This window comes from Hippoglossus stenolepis, chromosome 6 (assembly GCF_022539355.2).
Source record: "Hippoglossus stenolepis isolate QCI-W04-F060 chromosome 6, HSTE1.2, whole genome shotgun sequence".
Lineage (NCBI taxonomy): Eukaryota > Metazoa > Chordata > Actinopteri > Pleuronectiformes > Pleuronectidae > Hippoglossus > Hippoglossus stenolepis.
In genome coordinates, this window is record NC_061488.1 from 3,161,958 (window position 1) to 3,182,752 (window position 20,795).

The following is a 20,795-nucleotide window of genomic DNA, read 5'->3' on the forward strand; positions in this document are numbered from 1 at the left end:
TAAAGATACAGTAAATATGGCAAGAACACAATATGCTTGAAGAAGAAACTAATTAAAAATATGTAGGAATGACTTGGATGTGCACTTTTCTGAATCAGGAATTTTACACGGATGTGAGATCTTTCTCTCTTTTCTGTCAGTGATACAAATAAACACAGAGGACTCACAGTATTTCTGTCACACCCACGGCTCCAGTGGATTAAAAGGATTCGGATGTGAGCCCTGATGAGTTAATGTCATATTTAGCTGCCGGACTTGCTGAGCGACATTCTTCTCCAGTCGCTGCAACACCCAGATGTTAAGTTTGATTGACTTTCACGAATCCATTCATCGTTCGTGCTCATGAAGAAAAAAGACGAAATGCTTACATACATATTTTATTGTCTTCGAGAAAACTGAAGTTACACATACACGCACACACGAAGGCAAACGAGAGCACATATCACACAGTGAGACTTCAGTTTAATGACACGACACAAAGTGCTGCTAACAAATTAAAAGCTACTTGTCTGTGATTTATGACGACGACGACTTCTTTAGGCACGACAACAACACACATTTCGCAACGACACCGTTCTGCCACCTCGGCTGCATTTGTTCACACGAATACTTAAAAAATCAGCTTCCTGCAGACACACTAAAGATTGTGGTTTCCCCTTATGATTCTGCATGTGCTTCAGTTTACATGTAGCTGTCGTGGATTAATAAAGTCTATAAGTGCAGTTTGTTATACAAAGCTATTACATCACATTAACTCTTCCATGTATGATTATTTTTCTGCTATAAAGCTAAATGACAATATGTTTTATTTTAAATGTTTCAGACAAAATTAATCGGTAAAAGCGAAGCGTGGTTTTGTGTTTTCGTAAAATCCCGGCGCCTTAAGTTGCAGGAATCGGAGCGAAGTCACATTAAATGTCTGTAGAAAAGGTTTCACACTCCCCCTGCGATACTTGTCAAGACATTTTATATGACCTAATATATATATATATATACACATACATGTTCAACTTGCCACTAGTTCCAACTGTTCACTTGCTTTTATCCATTTATCCTCTTATCCTCTAAGCTTCCCTTTCCCGCTGCCACGTTCCAAACCGTAACAAAAAGTGTCGTTAAAGTAAATAAAGAGCCTGAAGGGGGGGGGGATGAGAAAGAGAGAGAGAGAGGAAGAGAGAGAGATGGAGATGGAGTGAGAGAAACTGTACAAGGAAACTTCATTGTTGGTTCATTTGGCCTTTTCTGCTGCTGCTGCTGCAGCAACGGCCGGCTCTGCCTGGACTCCGGCATCTGTAGAGTGACGCTTCAGACCCTGAAGTTCAAAAGGAAGACAAATCAAAAAGTGTTTTCTCTCATTCACATTATTCTCTGTAATATCTCGTCTTATAAAAAGTGATTTCATACAAAAGTGCTTTTCTTCACGTGAGAAGCAGTTTCTTCTCCTCACTTCCTACGTCACTAAACTTAATCACTGCATGAAATGTGTGTAATTATGTTTCCCTCAGGACAAAGTCAAGTTTATTAACTGTGAGGTTTTTAAAAATCAAACTTCCACTCTGTGAAATGGCTCCACAGCTTTAATGGCTCGGTGAGCTGCTGCTGCCATCTTGTGGTCATGAAGCCACATATTGCAATAACAAGCAATTCAAAAATATGAATGTAATACTTATAATGATGAGTGTGTTTATGTGCATGTATGTTGCTGTGAGGATGCATCGTTTCTGTTGTAATCAAAGCGACGCTCTCCTTACGAAGCCTTTGAAGAACAGGCCGATGGAGTTCCTCTTCTCCAGTTTCTTGGGGACGTTGGCTGCATCGTCTGCCGCCTGCACAGAAGCTTGTTTGTTATCTACGACCACCTCCACGGACTTGGCCGCTGCTTTGGGCTCCTCCTTGGCTTTGACCGTCTGAGCGGCCTCTGCTGCCGCGGCAGCCGGGGCGGGGGTGGCCTTCTTGGGTTCATCCTGAAAGGTACATGGTGAAGACGTCATGAGCAACAGAGGTTCAAAACGCCTCATGTGCTGCAGTGATAAAATGCAGATGTGACTCTGAGATGTTATCTGAAGTGGCATTAAGGTTTGAGGGATGATGAGAAGCACTAATGGGTCATTGTGCTTCTCAAATATGAAGAAAAATACTTTTAATACCAGATGTAATTCATGAAATCACTCTGGTTAATGATGTTTTTCTTCTCGAGAGGTAATTTTACTGTATCTTCTGCTCCAGTTCTTCTCCTGAGGAGCTGAACTCCACCTGAGGAGGCTTCCTGCACCTTTGTGCTCATGATTCATACTCAGAGATGTTCAGATATTCCAAAGGAATGAGCTGCTTCTTACTTTGGGTTTGAAGAAAGAGAGGAAAGGTGATTTCGAGGCTGTTTTCTTCTTCTCTTCCTGAACAGGCGGCGGCGGCTCTGGCTTCGCAGCGGCCTCCAGGGTGCCGGTTTTTGAGGGATCCACTTTCTGTTTTCAAAGCGGCAGAGGGGAAAAAAACACACATCATGAGCTATCGACAGATTGAAGGCATGGCCATCATGGAAGCTGACAGACCAAGAGAGGGGGATCTGCCACCTGCACGTGAAAGAAGAGGAAAGAGAAATACCCAGAGGTCACAGCAGAGAGGAGGCGGAAACAGAAATCATCAGATCCGGTCCCTGTAAGAAGAAAGAACCCAAAACATCATGCACCAAACAACGTGAAATTCTGAAAAAGAAAAGGGAGAAGTAAGAGATTGTCTTTGTTTAAAGGGATAATTTGACATTTTGGGAAATAATCTTCTTCTCTTTCTTGCAAACAAAATATGTCCATTAAATATGAAGAGCCAGCTGCAGGTTAGCTTAGCTTAGCACAAAGACAGGAAACAGCTTTTCAGGCTCTGAGATAATAAAAATCTTAAATTTAAAGCAAATAAGGATATTTCCCAAAATGTCGAACTCTTTTATTTTACCTCAACTTCTTCCACTGACTCTGGTTCTCCATCTACCACCTGCAGCAGAGGTTGAGTTATTTGTTTTCCCCATCAATTAAAATACTGTTTAAACTTCAGCAGAGAGAAGAAGTAAATAAAGTTTGAATAATCCCGAGCACCTCTCGTTGATTTACCTGCTCCTCTACAACTGGCTGTTCCACCTCCTCTGCTGTCTCCTGATCTTCCACCTTATTTTCACTCTGAGCAAATGCAAATTAATCCAAAAGCAAAAGATCCTTTTTATTCAGAAGATGTTGATGTGATATAATCATAAAAAAAAACCCAACATTAGGAACACTTCTTTACCTGGACCTCTACAACTGCCTCTGCCTCCTCCTCAGGCGTCTCCTGCAGAGTAGGTTTAATCTGAGTTTAATGAATATGCTTTAATTTACTGTGCAGTGTGTCTGTTGTGCAGCACAGACATGATGTGCTTTATGTGCATTATGCGAGGAGCTGCTGGTGAGACACACCAGAGTACATGAACACAGTGTTCCCTGCAGAGCTGAGAGGAGTGAGCAGACTCCCGGTTTTACCTGTTCTTCTACACCTGGCTGCAGCTCTACGTGCACTGCTGCCGGTGGAGTCTCTTTGGCCGTCTGCAGGACAGTGGACGGGTTAATATCGTTAGTGGAAAAGTCAACGAGACAGAACAGGAAGCATTAACAACCCAAGAGCCTCAAATGCATGAAATATTTACTTTGAGAACAGCTTAGCGTGTTAGCATGACGATGAAAGACGACCAGCATGAACTGCTTAAAGGAACAGTTTGACATTTAAATATTCATATTATTAGCGTTAGATGAGAAAACCAAACTATCACATAAACACGTAGAGCGCAGACATCTGCGAAGGCCCTTTAAAGATTTGAACAGTTCTAAAACTATTGAGGATAGAAACTGTTACTTCTACTGAATCCATGTTATCTCAGATATACATTGGTGGGAGTTACAGGTTTCAAGCCATATTTGTACAGTAGCTGAAATAAACCACATTTCAATCCGCTAGATCCAGATTTTTATTTGAAGCCGCTCAAACTGTGCACACTCAGATATAAATCCCCTGATTATGTCAGATTTTTGCATCTATCCTTTGTCCTGAACCACGTCAAAAGTTAACAAATTCTCTCTTAGCCCATGTCCCATCCTACTACCAAATTTTGTGTAAATCCGCTAACTAGTTTTTGCGTAATCCTGTTGACAATCAAACAAACCAACTGTTTCCAGTCTTTGTGCTAAGCTAAGCTAAATGCTGCCCGGATTCAGCTCAGGCATGAGCGAGACTTCAATCTTCTCATCTAACTCTGGGCAAGTCAGCAAAAATGAATAGATTTCTCAAAATGTCAAAGTTTAAATGAAATGAATCACCAGTGCAACGTTGATAACGGGAATGTGATTCTTCACTGTGGTAGAAACAAAGATCTGAGTCTATTTTCCAGTGACACCTAATGGTTGCAAGTTGAACTGAGGAGACCGATGCTTCTTTGCATATTATCTGAAGCACATTGTTCAGTTTCTGCCTCCAGAAAACCAATAAACCAGCTGTGGTTCAGTTAGTAACAGGATGAGCCGCGGTCGGTTGGAGGAAACGACGATCTACAGTACCCCAGCTGCGGTCGGGGCCGGGGCATCGACCCCACGTGCTGCAGCAGCCTTTGCCTTTGGAAGCCTTGACACCTATCTGCACCTCAAATTCACATACAGCACGTTTCACACTACGTCATAATCTCACACCCTGTTCTCACTGAGAACCTGCCCCCTAGGATGATGCTCTCATCTTGTGATCTCAACTTATTTACCTTCGGGCGGAAGAGTTTGCTCAGAGCAGATTTGGCAGCTTTTCCTTTCGAGGGCTCGGGTTGCTTGGCAGCAGCCTTGGGTTCGTCTTTGGGTGTCGGCTTCGCAGGTTTGGCAGCTGCTTCTCCCCTGATTTCCATCTTCGGTGGCTCTGGAGGAGGAGGAGGTGGGATGGACATTCCTTTGGGTGCTGCAGGCGGCTCGGAGACTTGTGCAGTCTATTCGAGATGGAGAGAGAACGTTAAAATAATGGAAACGTTTATCAGCATTTAGGCAATTTCAGGCGACGTATAATATCAGATATCAGCAATTAAAAACGTGATTAGTACGTAAACAGTAAAATGAGAAAAATAAAGTGTCAAACTGAACCCAGTGATGTTCTGGAAGTGTTTCAGGATCTCATATAAAAATAAAAACCAGTTCAGGGTTATATGCTCACAGTGGTGGCTGCCGCTGGGTGGGTCTCCTGCTGGGACTATTTGGCAACAGAAAGAGGAAGCAGTTAGCGAGTGAAGTTAAACCAAAGCAAATAAAGATCTGCCAAAAAAAAAAAAAGCTTGTGTACATGTCGTATAAAAGCTCGTCCCTTTTAAATGTCACAGAAATATCCTCCAACAGAACAGAGAGGCTGGTTACTCTCTCTCTCTTGCACCTGTAGCAGCTGGTGTTCGACAATCAAATGATCTTTAATATTATGGGATTAACTGATAAGGCCTAAGGAAATAAAGCAATTAGAGCAAATCAAATAGAAGCAAGAGATCATGTAGTGTAATGTGATCTGTGATGTCATCGGGTCACCTGATCTTTTGTGGCGTCTGGAGCGGCCGTTTCCTTTTTGGTCGTTTTAGTGGGAGTCACCTGTGCATGGAGAAAAAGTTATAGTATGAAAAATAAAAGTGTTATGAGTGTGTATAAGCATCGCATGGAGCGTTGTGCTGCCGCTGGTAGTGAAGCTGAAACGTTTAAGAAACAGAGGACACAGTCATAACAGGGACAGAATAATAATTATTTGAATTAAACAGAAGCCTCTCATGGAAGCAGACACGGGCCTCTGTGGTGCGGCCTGACTCAGGCACACTGAGGGCACTCTGAGGTCCCTGACAGAGCACATACAGTACATGCGCTGTCATTGTGACGGCCATTGTGCTCCGGCGATGGCGTAGGCCTGCCCTCGCTCCGTCTTCACAAACCTCCACTTCCATCCGCAACAGGCCTCCCTTGTGAGCTCACGCTCCGGGGCCGAACAATAGGCCGCCACATTCCCGCATGTTCAAACACTCGATTAGCATGGGCCCCGGGGCGATGGGGACTCTTTAAAACGGCAGGAGTCCCAAAGGCAGCATGATGAAGAGGAGCACAATCGCTGCTTGTTGTTGTTGTTGTTGCTGGTGACGCCGTCAGAATGTGTGTTACTGATACCTTTAAACTGCCACTTTCATAAACCCCAACAAACAGACGAGTACAGATGAAACAACTGTCTGACGTCTTCACCGCTTGATTTATTATCTCCCATCTCCACTTTATCAGACTAATCACCAAACGTCTCAGCTTTAAAACCTTCAGACAATAATTCCAGCAAACATGAATTAGATTTGTGATGTTTCAGTAATAACTGCGGATAACAAGGTTTTTCTTCCCCACTTCGATTAAAGCAAGTGAACTACGCATCTTTCCCAAATCAGCCTGATCTCACAAGACAAGCAAATTAGAAATATCAAACTTTGTCCTGAATCACTTACTAGTGTTTTGAAGAAGTTCATAACTGGATTGTTGTCGGGTTCGCTCTCCTCTTGGTTCTCCTCAGGTTGACTGGTGTCGGTCTCGGGAGCGTTGTCCTCCTCCGGTCCTGCGTCTGCGGTCACACCACAGTCTGGCTCCGGTGGTGATTGGGCCTCTGGCGTTAGGTCGGCTGTCGCTGTCTCCTATACACCATCACACAAAGAATCGGCCTTTGAGGGTTATGTTGGAGCGGCGGAGCTGATATGCAAGCACAGTGACTGTCTTAATCGCGAGCATTGAGAGGGGAGCACAATTCCAACCATGCCTCTGCCTACTCGGGGCATTGTCAACAATCAGCCTTTTATTAATGTGTGTGTCCCACCCCTCACTCATTGATATTCAACAATGTGTCAGAGTTATGCCCTGAGAAATGTCAGAAAACTCAAATACCTTGCCTTTCCTTATAGCGCACACATGTAGAATATAGCACTGACAAGATTTATTTCTCTTATATATTAATTTGTTGTTTTGTTTTATAAACAGAAGGTTTATTTGTCATTTAAAAACAAGAGAATACCAATAAATTAGGGACAAAGTCAAGAGGAGTTTTCATTTTTCATTTTATTGCAAAACATTAAAAATAAAACACAACGTCCTGATGAGGTAGATCGATATTTTTCAAAAACAAAAAAACGACATAAAAAAAAAAAATTCCATTCAACGTTTTTATTGCTGCTGTGTCTTCGGCGCCACGTGAATGGTGATGGTAATACTGTATTCCTGAGTCAGGATCTCTAAACCGCCGAGTCTGTACGCCGATTCCTCAACGACGGACGCACAAGCCGACTGCAACTTCTCACGTAAATCGTTCAAACCGTCTCTAACTTTAACACTTTGTGAGTCAGCTGTTGATTCTGTCGTGTCGTTCTCTGGTGCGACCGCCTCTGAAGTCACAGTCGCCTCCTCCACGATGAGCTCCTCTTCGATGGTCTCGAGAACGACCTTGACGCACTCGGCCACGGGCTCATCCGAAGTTTCAGAGCTCGTGACTGGAACCTCCACAGAATTGTTTGTTTCACGTACGATCTCCTGTGTAACCTCATCCTCAGTCGTATCTAAGATTACCACGAGCACTTCGGGTTTTGCCGGTGACTCACTCAAGACTGCAACCGCAGGTGGAGCTTCTTCATCAATCACAACCTTCTCCTCTTCCTCCTCTCGGACTGAAACACTCGGCTCCGACTCCTCTGGGGCTTCCACTGGTGTCACAGCCGCATCTTCGGGTTCCTCGACTATCTTTTCCGTGACTTCAAGCTTCTCCAAAACAGCTTCTGCAGGTTCCACTGAGATAAGAGATAAGGATGTCTCGATGCTTTCAGTTTGTGCCAAAACATCTTCAGATTCCTCGATTATCTTTTCCGTGACTTCAAGCAACTCGGAAACAGCTTCAACGACTGATTCTAGTGTTTTCTCCAACATCGGTGTGGTTGCATCTTCCTCACAAGGACTTGGATTTTCCTGTGCAGGTTCCTCTGAGATGCTGAGAATTTGTTCTGGTGTTTCAATGCTTTCAGTTTGAGCCAGAACATCTTCAATTTCCTCGACTATCTTCTCTGTGACTTCAAGCTTCTCTAGAACAGCTTCAAAGACGGCTTCCAGAGTCTTCTCCAACACCTCGGTGGTTGCATCTTCCTCACAAGCGCTTGGATGTTCTTCTGCAGGTTCCTCTGAGATAAGAGGAGGTTGTTTGGATGAATCTGTGCTTTTAGTTTCTGCCAAAACATCTTCAGGTTCCACGACTACATTTTGAGCGACCTCAGGTGTGTCTACAACAGCTTCAACGACGGCTTCCAGAGTCTTCTCCAACACCTCAGTGGTTGCATCTTCCTCACAAGCGCTTGGATCTTCTTCTGCAGGTTCCTCTGAGGTAAGAAGAATTTGTTTTGGTGTTTCGATTCTTTCAGTTTGTGCCGGAACATCCTCGAGTATGTCAGTTTTTTCCTCTTCGACGTTGCTTTCTGCTTCAGGTTCTTCAGAAGTGTTAAACCCTGCGATTTCTTGGACGGCGGTTTCTTCCTCAGGACTTTCAGGCACCGCTTCGAGTTCGTTTGACAAAGCCTCTATAGCTTCTTCAATCAGCTGCTCAGCAACTGTCTCGTCTTTGGGTGGGATACTTGTCTCGTCCACAGGCTCTTCTGGAACTCTGAGGCTTACTTCTTGTTCTGCTGAGAGGGGCGTGAAGACTGTTGCAATGATCACCTCCTCTTCCACCAGGTTCTCATGATCTGCTGCAGGCTCCTGAGGGCTGGTAACAGTGACGGCAAAGTCCTGAGCGAGGGCGTCAATTGCTGCCTCTGGTATCACCTCATCACCTTCACTGACAACAGCAGGACTTGGCTCTGATTCGTCAACTGTTTCTGGTCCGACGTCAGATGTCGACTCCTCACTAATCTCAGCATTGAGGATTCCTGGAGTCGTCTCAGGCTTGACTTCATCTTCAGGGAGTTCCTCGGTGGGGATGAACTCACTGGGAGAAACCTCCACGGTGGTAATCTCTTCCTCGTCACACTTCTCTGAGGGTTCATCGTCAATCACGGAGCTCGGTTTGTCTTGTTCGCTTGTTTCTGGTGCAACGGCGTCATCAGAGGTGACCTCGACGTGGGCGGATTCCTCCGTAACCTGAATCGCTGTCTCAGTCAGGACAGGAGGTTCTTCTCCAGATGTGTCTTGGTTTCCAGGATTTGTCTCCACATGAGCGACCTCACAGATTGTTTCCATCACCTGAGTCACTATCTCTTCGTACAGGGAGGGAGCGTCATTTTCTTCCTCGGGCTCTGGAGTGATGACGTCAGCCTCAGGTCCAGTGGTTCCAATCGGCGCCACGTCAGCTGACATGTCTCCAGCTTCTTCAGCAGTTTCTTCAGTAATTGCTTCATCCACTGCAACGTGGTCGGTTGAGTCAGAAACAGCAGAGAAAACCAGCTGAATGCAATCTGCCACCACTTTAGGAAGCTGCACCTCCAGTGACACAGTTTCATCTTCCTCTTCTGTCGCGGATCTGTTTGGGTCTGATTCTGCTTCCGTAGCGATTTCTGGCTCAGTTTCCTCGGGTCCATTAAAACTCTCGTCCTCTGCTGTGCACGGGCAGATCTCAATCACCTCCACCAGATTTGCTCTGAACATAATATTCTCAAACGCATCGTTCTCCGTCAGCACCACCTCTTCACCGATGATCGCAGCTGTCAGATTATCTGAGGCCTCCTCATCCGCAGCCTCCTCCACCGCCTCCTCAGCAATGACAACAAACTGATCCAGGAACTCTCCCGTCGTCACTGACTCTATCACAACTTCCTCTTCCACCAGGTTCTCAGGCGACTTCGCAGTCGTGTCTTCATCTTCATCTGTTTGCGTTGCAATATCGACTTCGATTTTAGCGTCCGTTTGCGTCGACGTGTCGGCCGTTCGTGGAGGTTCGACCTCCTCCTGGTTCCCGATGACGATCGTTACAGCAGCTTCTTCTTCTCCGAACGGGCTCAACTCCTTTATCGTAGAAATTGACATTCGTGTTTAAATAAAATACATTCGGTTTTTGCTTCCGGGACAAATATATAAACCGTGTTCTTGTTCACACTGTGTGTTTAAAGTGAATGGGAACACATCTGCATTGCAGCACCACAGTCTTATATTAAATTCTTTAAAGTAATAAAGTTTGATTTATTGTGCAAGTTGTGAGTGTTCTCCTCAAATCAAACTGTGCCTGTGTCAGTGAGATGTTGATTTAAATCTATAGATGTTGAATTGCATTTTGCTTTAATGTATTTCCCATGCAGTATTTACTGTGAATGAATTAGTAAAGAAATAATACATGTATTATCAAATAATAAATACTTCTTGGTGTAATTCTGTCTAATAGAAAACATAACCACAGAATTCAGTCTTTAATGCAGAATAAATGTTTTGCAATGCATTTTACAGATGTTAATATTTGTCTGGTCTCTCAGTGACGGAATTATTTTGTGATTTTCTTTTTGTGATGAATGTTCTGCTAAATGTGAAGGTGTTTAGAGAATCTCAGTGATTTCATGCTGTTTGATCAGTTTGGATTGTTTTTGAGATTATTGCAGAACAACAAATCAGATGAAACGATGAAAACCAAAAGTTTCTTAGTTTTAGCCCTTAATCAGTTAAATAGACTGATGAAACCCATAAATACCATTCGTTCCTACTGAAAAGGTAATTTTTAACTAATATACATCAAATATAAAAGTTTACTTTAAGATTAATTATTTCCTAAAACCCTTGGGCTCTTTAGGTCAAACAGGAAGAAACTGAATTGTTTGATGATTATTATCAGTTGTAGAATAACACACATTTGTTTCCAGGATTGAGTCACTCAATGGTTTTGAGGTGTGACCATAATATTGAAGCTGTCAATGCTCGTAAGTAGCATCAGTTCATGGGGCTGGTTGACAGTAGACGTGTAGATATCATGTTTAGAAACAATCAGTAGATCTACTCACCGGCTGTGGATCAGCAGCAGCAGGACTTCCGTCCGTTACGTCTTCATTTGACGTCTCTGATCGTTCCACCTTCACGACGTCAGCTGGAGGTTCTGGCTTCTTTTTGAACATTTTGCCAAAGACTGATTTATTCTTCTTGGCTTCGACGACCTGGACGACGGCTTCGATGATTTCGGGAACCACTTGGGCCTCAGCGGGTTCCGCTTCCACGACCACAAAGTCTGGCTCTGTTGATTCCGTGGCGAGGTTCAGGGAGAAGGGCTCGTTGCTCTGGTTGAATACGGTCTCACTATTAACTGCAACAAAAAACAAGGGATCAGTATATGAAGAAAAGTTTCATGCAGCATATTTCAAACTATGGAATTTGATCTGGTTGAAACAGAGTGACGACTCTTTCAATACACAAACATTCTGAGAGTTATCTTAATTACTCCCCTCCTTTCATGCTGTGTGGAGGAATTTTTATCTATAAATGTATTTTTTAATTAACTGACAAACCTTATTTGATCATTAGCGCCTTAAATGAGACGACACTATTTAGTTTTGGGAAAAACTTGAACAAATGTTTCTGTACATGTTTGAAAAGCCTGAGAACTTGTCTGATGATTGTATTTCTTCATGTATTTGTATTTGTATCTCAATTAATCTCTGCACATGCAATATTAAACCCGTGCATTGTGTTTACTTGTGCATGTAAACATGGGCTGGTCAATTTGGAGAAAGTAGCATCTTTATCTGAGGGTCAACATTAGCTCTTAGATAAACTCAGGTTCCTGTGGGAATGTTACGGTGTTTCTGTCACCGCTGCAGCTCTAATCACACTGTGACAGGTCAAACAGTGGTTCCATGTCAGTGTCTGGGGACAACGCCTTCACTGAAAGCTGAAGGTACAATCCAGCTGGGAGTCACTGTGTTTGCAGAGCATTAAGGAGACCAGAGGACTAATCCAACATGGACATGGACAGATCGTCTGGTTTCGTCTGTCACACGCCGATAAATGTGCTTTTCCCACGAAGCAAGAAACAATTAAACAGAATCATTTGAGGTTAATCATAATATTTCCTCCTGAGATTCCCCAAATTTTAAGAAAACATATTTTCCGATAAGACGTTGTTATTATTTATCACTTTTTCTTTATTTAACTTAATAAGAAAAGAAAAGAAAATGTCTCTCACCATCGATCTCCATTCCAGTTGATGTGATGTTTGCAGTGACACCGTTCGCTGATCCGTTTTCATGCTTCTCTGGAATTTTCCCATTCTACAAAGAAAATAAAACAGGAGACAATAAATAACCCGTACAAGCCGCGCACGACACGACACATCGTGTACAAGCAAGATTTGACTGTAAACAAACAACTGAACATACCAGCATTTCAGGAAACTTTTGAAAAGCAGCAAACAAAGTACGTACAGCAGATTCAGAGGCAGCAGAGTTACAGATGCTACACAGGTAACATATCAGGCCTGGTGTGAACTTTGCATCAGTTTACCTGGGTTAGCCCTTTTTGGGTGGACTGCTCGTTTCCCATTTTTATCCCAGTTCAGTTCAGATTCAACTGAAACACACTGAAAAAAATGCAGAAACACAACTTTGTTATGTTTCATTGACACGATAATGACACAAGTAAAGTCTTCATGCAACTATGTTATTTGCAAACCCCTCACATTTTTTCCTAATTTCAGTATCATTGGAAAATCTTACCTTGTTACACCTCCGCCAGTCAAGTCCAGTGAAATCCTCTTGCAGAAAAAGATGCGGTAAGTGTCCGTGACTGTGTCAGAGAGTCGCTCCTGCTGTTGTTAGCAGGCTGTCTTATGTGTGCTTTATAAAAAGGGTGGGACGGTTTTCAGGTGATCAATTGGATTTCCTCCAGTGACGAGCCCATCGTGCTGCTCACCGGTAAAAGCACATGATTAGGTCACAATAATCTATTATCTGAGAACACTCCGACAAGATCACGGCGAAGCTCTGCTCTAATCAAACGTGCGGTGATAAGGTGCTGCATCGCTGCTCTGTTGACAAACGTAGCTGGAAGTAGCAGGATGTGTGTTAAGGATATGAGTCTGGCACGTTTCCATGCGGCCAAAATTAAAAAATATATATAACCCTGCTCCTTTGAAAACTGAATACTATGGTTTTAAAAAGAAAACTTTCAGTATTTTATTATTTAGATCATTACGATCTGGGGTTGTTGTAGCTTTCAGATTTAGACTTTGTTCATGATAAATCATAGAAAACTATTCAACTCTATTACTTTTGATATTATTTAATAAAAGAAAAAAAAAAAGCTGTTTTGCATTTGCAAAGAGAATGAAGACACTTCTTTATTATCTCAGTTAATCAAGACAGACAATGAGCTCAGTAATGAAATCATCCGTCTTCAGACTCCTCCACACGGTCACTTAGAAATGTCTTTGAGGGTCTGTCAATGCATCAATCCACACAGAGGACGTCAGTCATCAAACACAAAGTGACTGGAGCTCATCCTGTCGCTCCTTCCTCCTGTTATTATCCTCATCTTCACGTCTCTTTTGAGATCCAGACTGATTGAAGCTGCTTTACCCTCATTTTGTGTTTTTTTTTATTCGCTTTAACCCCAAAAGAACCAAAGATTGTTCATTCAAATAAACCAAAACCACAGAGTATTTTTTTTTCTCGCCCCCCTCTGCTGTATTTATTGACTTTATCATGACAAGGCCTGGAATCCTCGCACACAATGCTTCGATTGTGCAGCCTATAGCTTGCACGTCGAGGTGGGAGTTGGATTCCCCTGTTTGGGTCGTGCACGTCTGACTTCACGCAGCTGAGAGACCTCAAGCAAACTCTTCATGATGTACCAACGCAGAACGGCCTACTAGTTTTTATTATCTGCACGACGCTGACAAAAAGCCCATTGATTTTAGGTCCGGTCGAAAGCAGCAGTATTTCCAACATATGACTTTTCTCGACTTTGCTCTCGATACTCTGCTGCAGCTCATATCTTTGATGTGGTGCTCTCCCTTAGATTTATTGACATCTTGTGCTGCAGCTCGTCTATATGCTGCTCCAGCTTTGCAGATATATTCGGTAAATATTTGCAATGGGGTGTAGTACTGTTTGCTGGAGACATATTTACAGAGCTGCAGTTCCGGTTGATATAATAACATGTCTGTTCCATTCAAAGCAAGTGTATACACACATATATTTATATATCATTGTATGATTCATGACAAATATGAACCAAACTTACTGAGTTGTCACTTTTTTATTGAAATTCATTAAAAATTAAATAACTTCAGTCTGTGAGTGTCTAGCTGTGAGATAAAGGCCCATTTTCATGCTAAATTAAATCAAAGTTATTTAAACTTTAGCTGCGATGTCGAGTTATAACAGGAATTTAATATTTAACTGACAAAAATGACAAAACTAAAACATTTAGCTGTTGTTCTTTCACCGTGACTCCACATATTGTGTTCCGCTAGATGGCGCTATAACTGCCCTCTCGCGTTATCTCCTACGCCCTTTGTGCAGTCGAGGAAGTAGCCATGGCAGCCGCAGTGAAGGGACCTGTTGTAAGTTTAAAATCTTTATTTATAAATATTCACGTGTCTCGTGGTGCGTGTTTTTCTGTGTATTTCAACTGTGGACGTCTTTAATAAATACGTGTTCACGTGCATGTGCAGGAACACAAAGCGTTTCCGGTGTCAGGGATGTTTTTAAAACCACCGGTCACACCCTCGTGCAGCTACCGCTAGCTAGCAGCTACCGTTAGCTGTTAGCTCCGGAGCTAATGCAGCAGCTGTATTTAGTTGTAATTTGTTGACTGTTAGCTTTAGAGGCTAACTGGTGGTTTAGCATGCTATTAATGTCAATAATAATACCAATAAAAATAATAATATTGTTGGTGTCACGACGCTAAACGGTGACATGACAGTGTCAGGACACCACCACTAGCTAGCTAGCTAACGTGCTAACGTTAGCTGCAGTGACCGTTCATTCTCTCAGGTTTGTTTTTATTTAGCTCCATAACTCGAGCGTTGAGCCACAGATTAATACAGATTCAAATATGAATGACTGAAGCTTTATGAAGTTGTGCATTAGACTTAGAGTCTGTGAAATATGATGGAGCAGCAGATATAAGTGTGTTTAACAAAGTGAAATCAGTGCCACTAATCATATTCACTATATTCACTTATTATAATTAAGTACAAACCTGAAGTACTTGTACATGAGTATTTATATGCAGTGTCTTTATTCTTCTCAACTGCTTTAAAGGAGATGTCTTATTTTATGAGTCTATTTATTTTTTAATACAAAACTCTAAGCTCTGATGAAGATAAATCACCAACTGAAGCTCAAATAGAGTAAATACTTGATTGTTGGTCCCTTAATAACTTAACACACGTGTTTCTGTATTGGATTCCCTCATATTTTAATATTTTGCTGTCATCATTGTCATTGTTTACTTTCATTTTGGCAAATGAGAGACATAGAAAGTATTAAAGGGTAATAAGCAGTAATGAAGGTGTCTTTTTCTATGTTTAAGTTTTATTCATGAAGTCCCATGAAGAGAGCAATACACAACAATATATTATTATCCATGTCTTTGTGCTTATTGACTGAAATGTTCTTCTGCATTTTGTGTAAACAGTATTTGTTATTTTCTCTCAATACAACTGCTGACGTATAATTCTGATGCACTTGTATTAAACCCCGAGTATTTTAATGTTTTGCTACTTAACACTTCTGCTCAACCACAATTCAAAAGAACACATGTATTTTATTACTGATGGCACTTAGATAATTAATAGTGTACATTTAGTTGGATGGAGTATTATTACTGTGTAGTATTTGTACTTTTATTCATCTAAGGGTCTGAGGACTTCTTCCACCGCTGCTCATTTTCTCTTTCTCTTCGCAGGCGGTCGAAGACGTTAACGTCACTTTTGAAGATCAGCAGAAGATCAACAAATTTGCCCGGAACTCGAGTCGGATGTCCGAATTCAAAAGCGAAATAGAGGCAAAGAAAGTAAGTAATGTGTGTCTGTCACAGTCGAGGTCCACTGTGTAGTCTGAGATTACAAATTCACATTTTGATTTAGACCTCAGTCTGTGAACTGGATCTTACGTTTTAATATCTGTATTCAGTTGCCGGTTTATCAGACAGCCTTGCTAGGAATAACTATTTCATTAGGGTTATAATGTGTTGAGTGTTTACCGAAACTATGTAGGAGGCATTGAATAAACTTTATAATTATTTTCTTCATGTGTATTCACTGTTAAACTTTATTTACTTACTTCTAATCTTTAGTTTACCCTCACTGAAAGGGGTATAATTAATCATCAATGCAAATTGCAGCTTGTGAAGTGACTGTCAAGCTGAATCAACACTTACTGATTCCTCTGAAGCTCAGTTTGCTCAGATGAGTCACGGTTAAGTCTGTGTGAAGAGCACTGCAGCTGCTAAATTACTCAAACTCTTTCGTGAGCAGCCGTCGCTGAGACGCTCTGTAATGATCTGCCGATGTCTCCGTGCAGAAATCGCTGCAGAACTTGCAGGACGCCAGCGACGACCTCATGATGTTAGACGACGACTGCCAACTGATCCCTTATCAGATCGGTAACGTGTTTATCAGCCACACCCAGGAGGAGACGCAAGAGATGCTGGAGACGGCCAAGGTGGGGGGTTCAGCGCTCATTCATCCTCTTTAGAGTAGTAATCATATGTAAAACACCCCCATTAAACCAGAGTCTTCAAGTGAAAGGACTGTGGGAGATAATTTAACATATAATGATTCATACAGAAACTATTGATGAGCAGTTCGCCTCCAGAAAATGATTAAGATGAATTGATTTAAAAATAAATTACAATAGAAAGGGAAATGCAGCAAAATAGCTCACACACATATTTTCATGGATCCTCTTTAATTTCTTTGAAGCAAAATTAAATCAGGAAGCATTTAAGTATAAATGAATCAAACGTGACAAATACTTTCAAAGCTTTTAATTATTAAAACTTATTTTGCACAGATTTCTGCCGCTGGTGTAAGATAATCTGAGCAAAATTGTGTTTTTGAAAATTACTTTTGACCTTTTTAGACTGTTTTTAATTAGTGAATTACACTAATCACTGATCTGAAGTTGTGTCTTAATGTGAAGCCTCAAATCTTTTAAATAAATATTCATGAAATGTTCCTTCACCTGAAAGTTTTGAAATGAATTAGCTGCTTTTAAGTTTGAAGTATTGGTTCTTTTATACGTCACTTCCTGCAGATAAGCCTCAGTTTTGTGTTTTATTCGAAAAATGTTTCAGCCACAAAAAGCTCTGAACTAAAACGTTTCATTTGCTTCATACATCTGTTCACACAAATACATTTTTCCAGTCGTCTCCCACTTCAATAAGAGACCTGTCACAGTGGCCCTAAAGAAATTCTGATCTATAAGTTATATGGAAATGTTCAATCTATTCACAAAACTCTTTCACTGAGCGCACGGTTTCACAACTTCCTTTTCTTTGTTCGTTTCTTTGCTATTTACGATGAACCCAAAATACTTCCACACACACCAACGAGAATTGTTGTGAGAAATGAACTTCCTTCTCTTCCTTATGTGCAGAACAAAGAGCTGTAATTGGATTTCTGTCCACCAAGGACACACAACACTCAACAACAAAAAACCTTTTATGAGAAGCACAAAAAAAGCACAAAGTTTTAATTGCAGATATTTTATTTTGACGAAGACAGTACGACAGCTTTACGAGTCGTTAGCAGACAGAAATACGTGTTCCAGTATTTCCAGACTCACTCGTGTGTTGTTGATTCTCTTCATTATCAGACTGGATTTTCAGACCGAAGCAGAATGTGTACAAACTGTATTTGTGCCCATAAACAGGTTTAAATTAATCATTCAACGTTTTATGAAAAAGAAAAAGCTCATTTGCTTTCTGGAATCCTCTCAGTTAGAAACAACAGGAAGCCTCCAGACATGAGAGCAGTGGAGAGGACGATCTTCTCATCGAACTCTCTGCCAGAAAACAAATGAGTGTATTTCACAAATTCCTTCAAGTGTTGGTGCAGGTGAGATTGAATAGGAAATAAGATTGAACAGAATAAAACAACTCCTCCAGACTCGGGGCCTCTAGTGTCAGACAATGCTGTTTAGCCAGATGGCATTTTTCATAAGCTCCTCCTCAGGGCAGCTGAGAGAGAAGAGCCAGGCGCTGTCACTGCTCCTCAGCTGCTTGAGCACAGAGAGGGCAGGCGGTGAACAAGAGGGATTTTACATCAGGCCTCGTCCTCCGTTCTGTCTCTCGTCCCTCTTCGTCCTCGTGTTTACGTCGTCATCATCGCACAACAGAAGCCCTGATTGATGTGGGGCAGTCCGCTGCACACGGTTAATGAGGAATCACTCATTATGTCCGCACATGATTATCTCTCGCACATTTTTGCACACAGTTCTTTTCTCCTCTTCCCTTCAGAACGTGTTTCTGATGACACGGCTACTAAAAGTCATTTATTCAAAGCTGCTTGATTTGAAAGTCTTAAACACAGACTGTTAATATGGCTCCTTCGAAAGTGAAGCCAAAAACACCTTGATGGCCCCCTGGTGGCGGGCTGCAGCTTAGGTCAAATCTCATCCTCGTTAGCAGATGGGACATGGAGGGTAGTCGGCCAAGTAGGGTGTCCCAAGTGTCCCTTTCCTCAGCCACGCTTTCTTTCCTTGGGGATGGTGATGTTGTCCCTCCAGCGAGTTCTGGGTCTGTCCCCAAACAACCAACGTTAAACCACCAATGAAATGAGGCATCTTGATTTGATGGGGGAACCTGTCTCCTTTTCTACGTGAAGCTCCTCTGGGATTTCTAAACTCTTAACCCCTGTCTCTATAGCTGAGAGAGAGTTTTCCCCAAAGATGTTTTATTTAATGTTTGGTCGTTCAAGTGTCCAGGTCTCTGAAAAGTTTGGTTATTTGATGTTTTACAAAATGGGTGAAACATCCTGATTGTCAGTATCAGCAGAACCTAGTGACCACAGCTCCACACCACGACCAGACACCCGCTCCAAATAACCTCACAAGTGCCAGATGGCAGCATCACTTTGTACAATGGCAGGAAGTGAAGGTCTTTTATTGACAGATCAGTCTTAACCCTCTTGTTGCTTCTGTGGGGGAAATCTCCGTGTCTGTCATCTAACTGTGTCTACGTCTACAAACAGAAAGCGCTGGAGCAGGAGGTCGGAGGCCTCGAGGACAAAGTGTCGGGGATACAGCAAGTGCTGGGTGATCTGAAGGTGCAGCTCTACGCCAAGTTCGGCAACAACATTAACCTGGAGGCGGACGAAAGCTGAGCCGTGAAATGGACTTTGACAGTTTCGCCGACACAGACTTTTTCATGCAGCTCTCGTATCACATCCGCAGGACGTTTTCCAAACCGAGCTCCGACATGAACAGCTTAGGTTTGTAGCTTCTGTTTACACAGATGATATTCACAAAGTCACAAAGGTAAAAATAAATAAATACACTTCATTTCTTCTGCATTTAATCGGCCTCTTATTTAATGTTCATGTTTTTCTTTACTTGTTATAGAGGCTAAAGTGAAAGAGAGGAACAAAACGTCTGTTTTAGCTTCTGTTCAACATTCTGCACAACAACACATTTCATTTACGAGCCTGCTGCATATTTGATTCCCTGAAAGGTTTGGATTAACTTTAATAAAAGTTCTCAGTTTGACAACAGGGCTCCGTGCTTGGTGAGTGTTATTTTCAAATGAAAGCACTGAAAGTGTCCAACCTGCTTCGACCTTATGTCGAATATTGTGGCGTCGACACTTCAAATCAAGTCGGTATTGATTAAATGAGTTCGCTCTGTCACTGAAGAATACAGTCAGACCCGCCGTTTCCTTTTGAAATGAATAATAAACATCTGAGCTGCAGTCACACGCTGAGCTGAGATGAATCAACACATCTTAAATAAGTCATCTCGTCTTAATCTGTGACCACGATGTTTTATAAAACATGATTTAGCAAACGAAGGAGTGAAAACACTGAAATCCTCCAAACCGTCTGGATTTAAGAGACACAAGTGAAGCTTTTATTTGAAAAGAGAAAATGAATCTCAAACTACACAGATTTCTAAATCTGGTCGTGACGGACGGTGTTTGAGGGACTTTCAGTTACTTTGAAGTTTGAGCAGCTGAGTGGTCACAAGCGCCTCAATGAAACCCAGACTGAAAGATTCAAATGAGCCTGGTTCTATTTCCCGAAAGTCAAAATTAATATTTGATTTGGACAATAAGACGCAGGATGAAACCAGACACATAGTATTACTCATAAAACTTTATTATACTGTTTAATACTAATTCAAATACCACAAACGTTTGTGTTATTGAACTAAACCAATCAACAGGACATTTCCTGAAGGTTTTCCTGCACATTTCCTTGACTTATTAATCATTGAGCTGATAAACGTCGTCACATGAATCAGATGAACTGATGAGCTCAAATCAACAAAATGATCAAGGCCTGTGAAATGTTTACACTTTACAGCTCTGACAGTTCATCGATAAATCAAATTATAAATCTGAGTTTGATTTTTAAAGAAAATATCAAAACTTGTAAAAGCAAACTTGAAAATGTCTAACAATTTAAATCCATCAAGAAAAATATTCAGCAAATTAATCATTGATGAAAAGAAGTTTTAGCTGCAGCCCTGTTGCACAAATGATAATTAATTAGTCTTCGCTTGTAGCAATAAAAAATACAGATAATACACTTTTAAACTTTTAATGAGCTTAGGAAAAAATAACAAATTAAATTCC

The 20,795-nt window shown here is 41.7% G+C and overlaps 2 protein-coding genes across 7 annotated transcripts; one reads left to right on the forward strand and one right to left on the reverse strand.

The window, feature by feature from the left end:
* Positions 1 to 361: 361 nt before the first annotated feature.
* bcas1 (brain enriched myelin associated protein 1) lies at positions 362 to 12,984 on the reverse strand. Of its 6 annotated transcripts, none has more exons than XM_035159823.2 (15): positions 12,707 to 12,984; positions 12,495 to 12,570; positions 12,178 to 12,262; positions 11,003 to 11,298; positions 6,503 to 6,685; positions 5,562 to 5,621; positions 5,203 to 5,238; positions 4,766 to 4,981; positions 3,441 to 3,566; positions 3,274 to 3,315; positions 3,102 to 3,167; positions 2,947 to 2,985; positions 2,337 to 2,462; positions 1,752 to 1,964; positions 362 to 1,312 (listed from the first exon to the last, which is right to left on the reverse strand). In XM_035159823.2, the coding sequence occupies exons 2-15, from the start codon at positions 12,531 to 12,533 to the stop codon at positions 1,229 to 1,231; spliced, it is 1,611 nt and encodes a 536-aa protein (XP_035015714.2). In that variant the 5' UTR covers positions 12,534 to 12,570; positions 12,707 to 12,984; the 3' UTR covers positions 362 to 1,228. The 6 variants fall into 6 exon arrangements, with proteins under 6 accessions (XP_035015714.2, XP_035015718.2, XP_035015717.2 ...); XM_035159827.2 differs by having other exon boundaries at positions 3,504 to 3,566; positions 12,707 to 12,982; XM_035159826.2 differs by lacking the exon at positions 2,947 to 2,985.
* A 1,477-nt stretch (positions 12,985 to 14,461) lies between these two features.
* Positions 14,462 to 19,715, forward strand: pfdn4 (prefoldin subunit 4). The gene is made up of 4 exons (XM_035160151.2): positions 14,462 to 14,556; positions 15,906 to 16,013; positions 16,523 to 16,663; positions 19,195 to 19,715. Exons 1-4 carry the CDS (start codon positions 14,530 to 14,532, stop codon positions 19,324 to 19,326), a joined length of 408 nt encoding a protein of 135 aa, XP_035016042.1. The 5' UTR covers positions 14,462 to 14,529; the 3' UTR covers positions 19,327 to 19,715.
* The last annotated feature ends 1,080 nt before the right edge of the window (positions 19,716 to 20,795 follow it).

What these genes read in the sequence shown, in the direction of transcription:
- pfdn4 (XM_035160151.2), top strand. Translation starts at nt 14,530, where the DNA reads ATGGCAGCCGCAGTGAAGGGACCTGTT. An exon ending in CCGCAGTGAAGGGACCTGTT is followed by an intron (nt 14,557 to 15,905) that starts GTAAGTTTAAAA and finishes TTCTCTTCGCAG; the next exon opens with GCGGTCGAAGACGTTAACGT. An exon ending in AGATGCTGGAGACGGCCAAG is followed by an intron (nt 16,664 to 19,194) that starts GTGGGGGGTTCA and finishes GTCTACAAACAG; the next exon opens with AAAGCGCTGGAGCAGGAGGT.
- bcas1 (XM_035159823.2), bottom strand. Translation starts at nt 12,533, where the DNA reads ATGGGAAACGAGCAGTCCACCCAAAAAGGGCTAACCCAG. An exon ending in AACTGGAATGGAGATCGATG is followed by an intron (nt 11,299 to 12,177) that starts GTGAGAGACATT and finishes TTTTTGTTGCAG; the next exon opens with TTAATAGTGAGACCGTATTC. An exon ending in GCAAACTCTTCCGCCCGAAG is followed by an intron (nt 3,567 to 4,765) that starts GTAAATAAGTTG and finishes ACTGTCCTGCAG; the next exon opens with ACGGCCAAAGAGACTCCACC.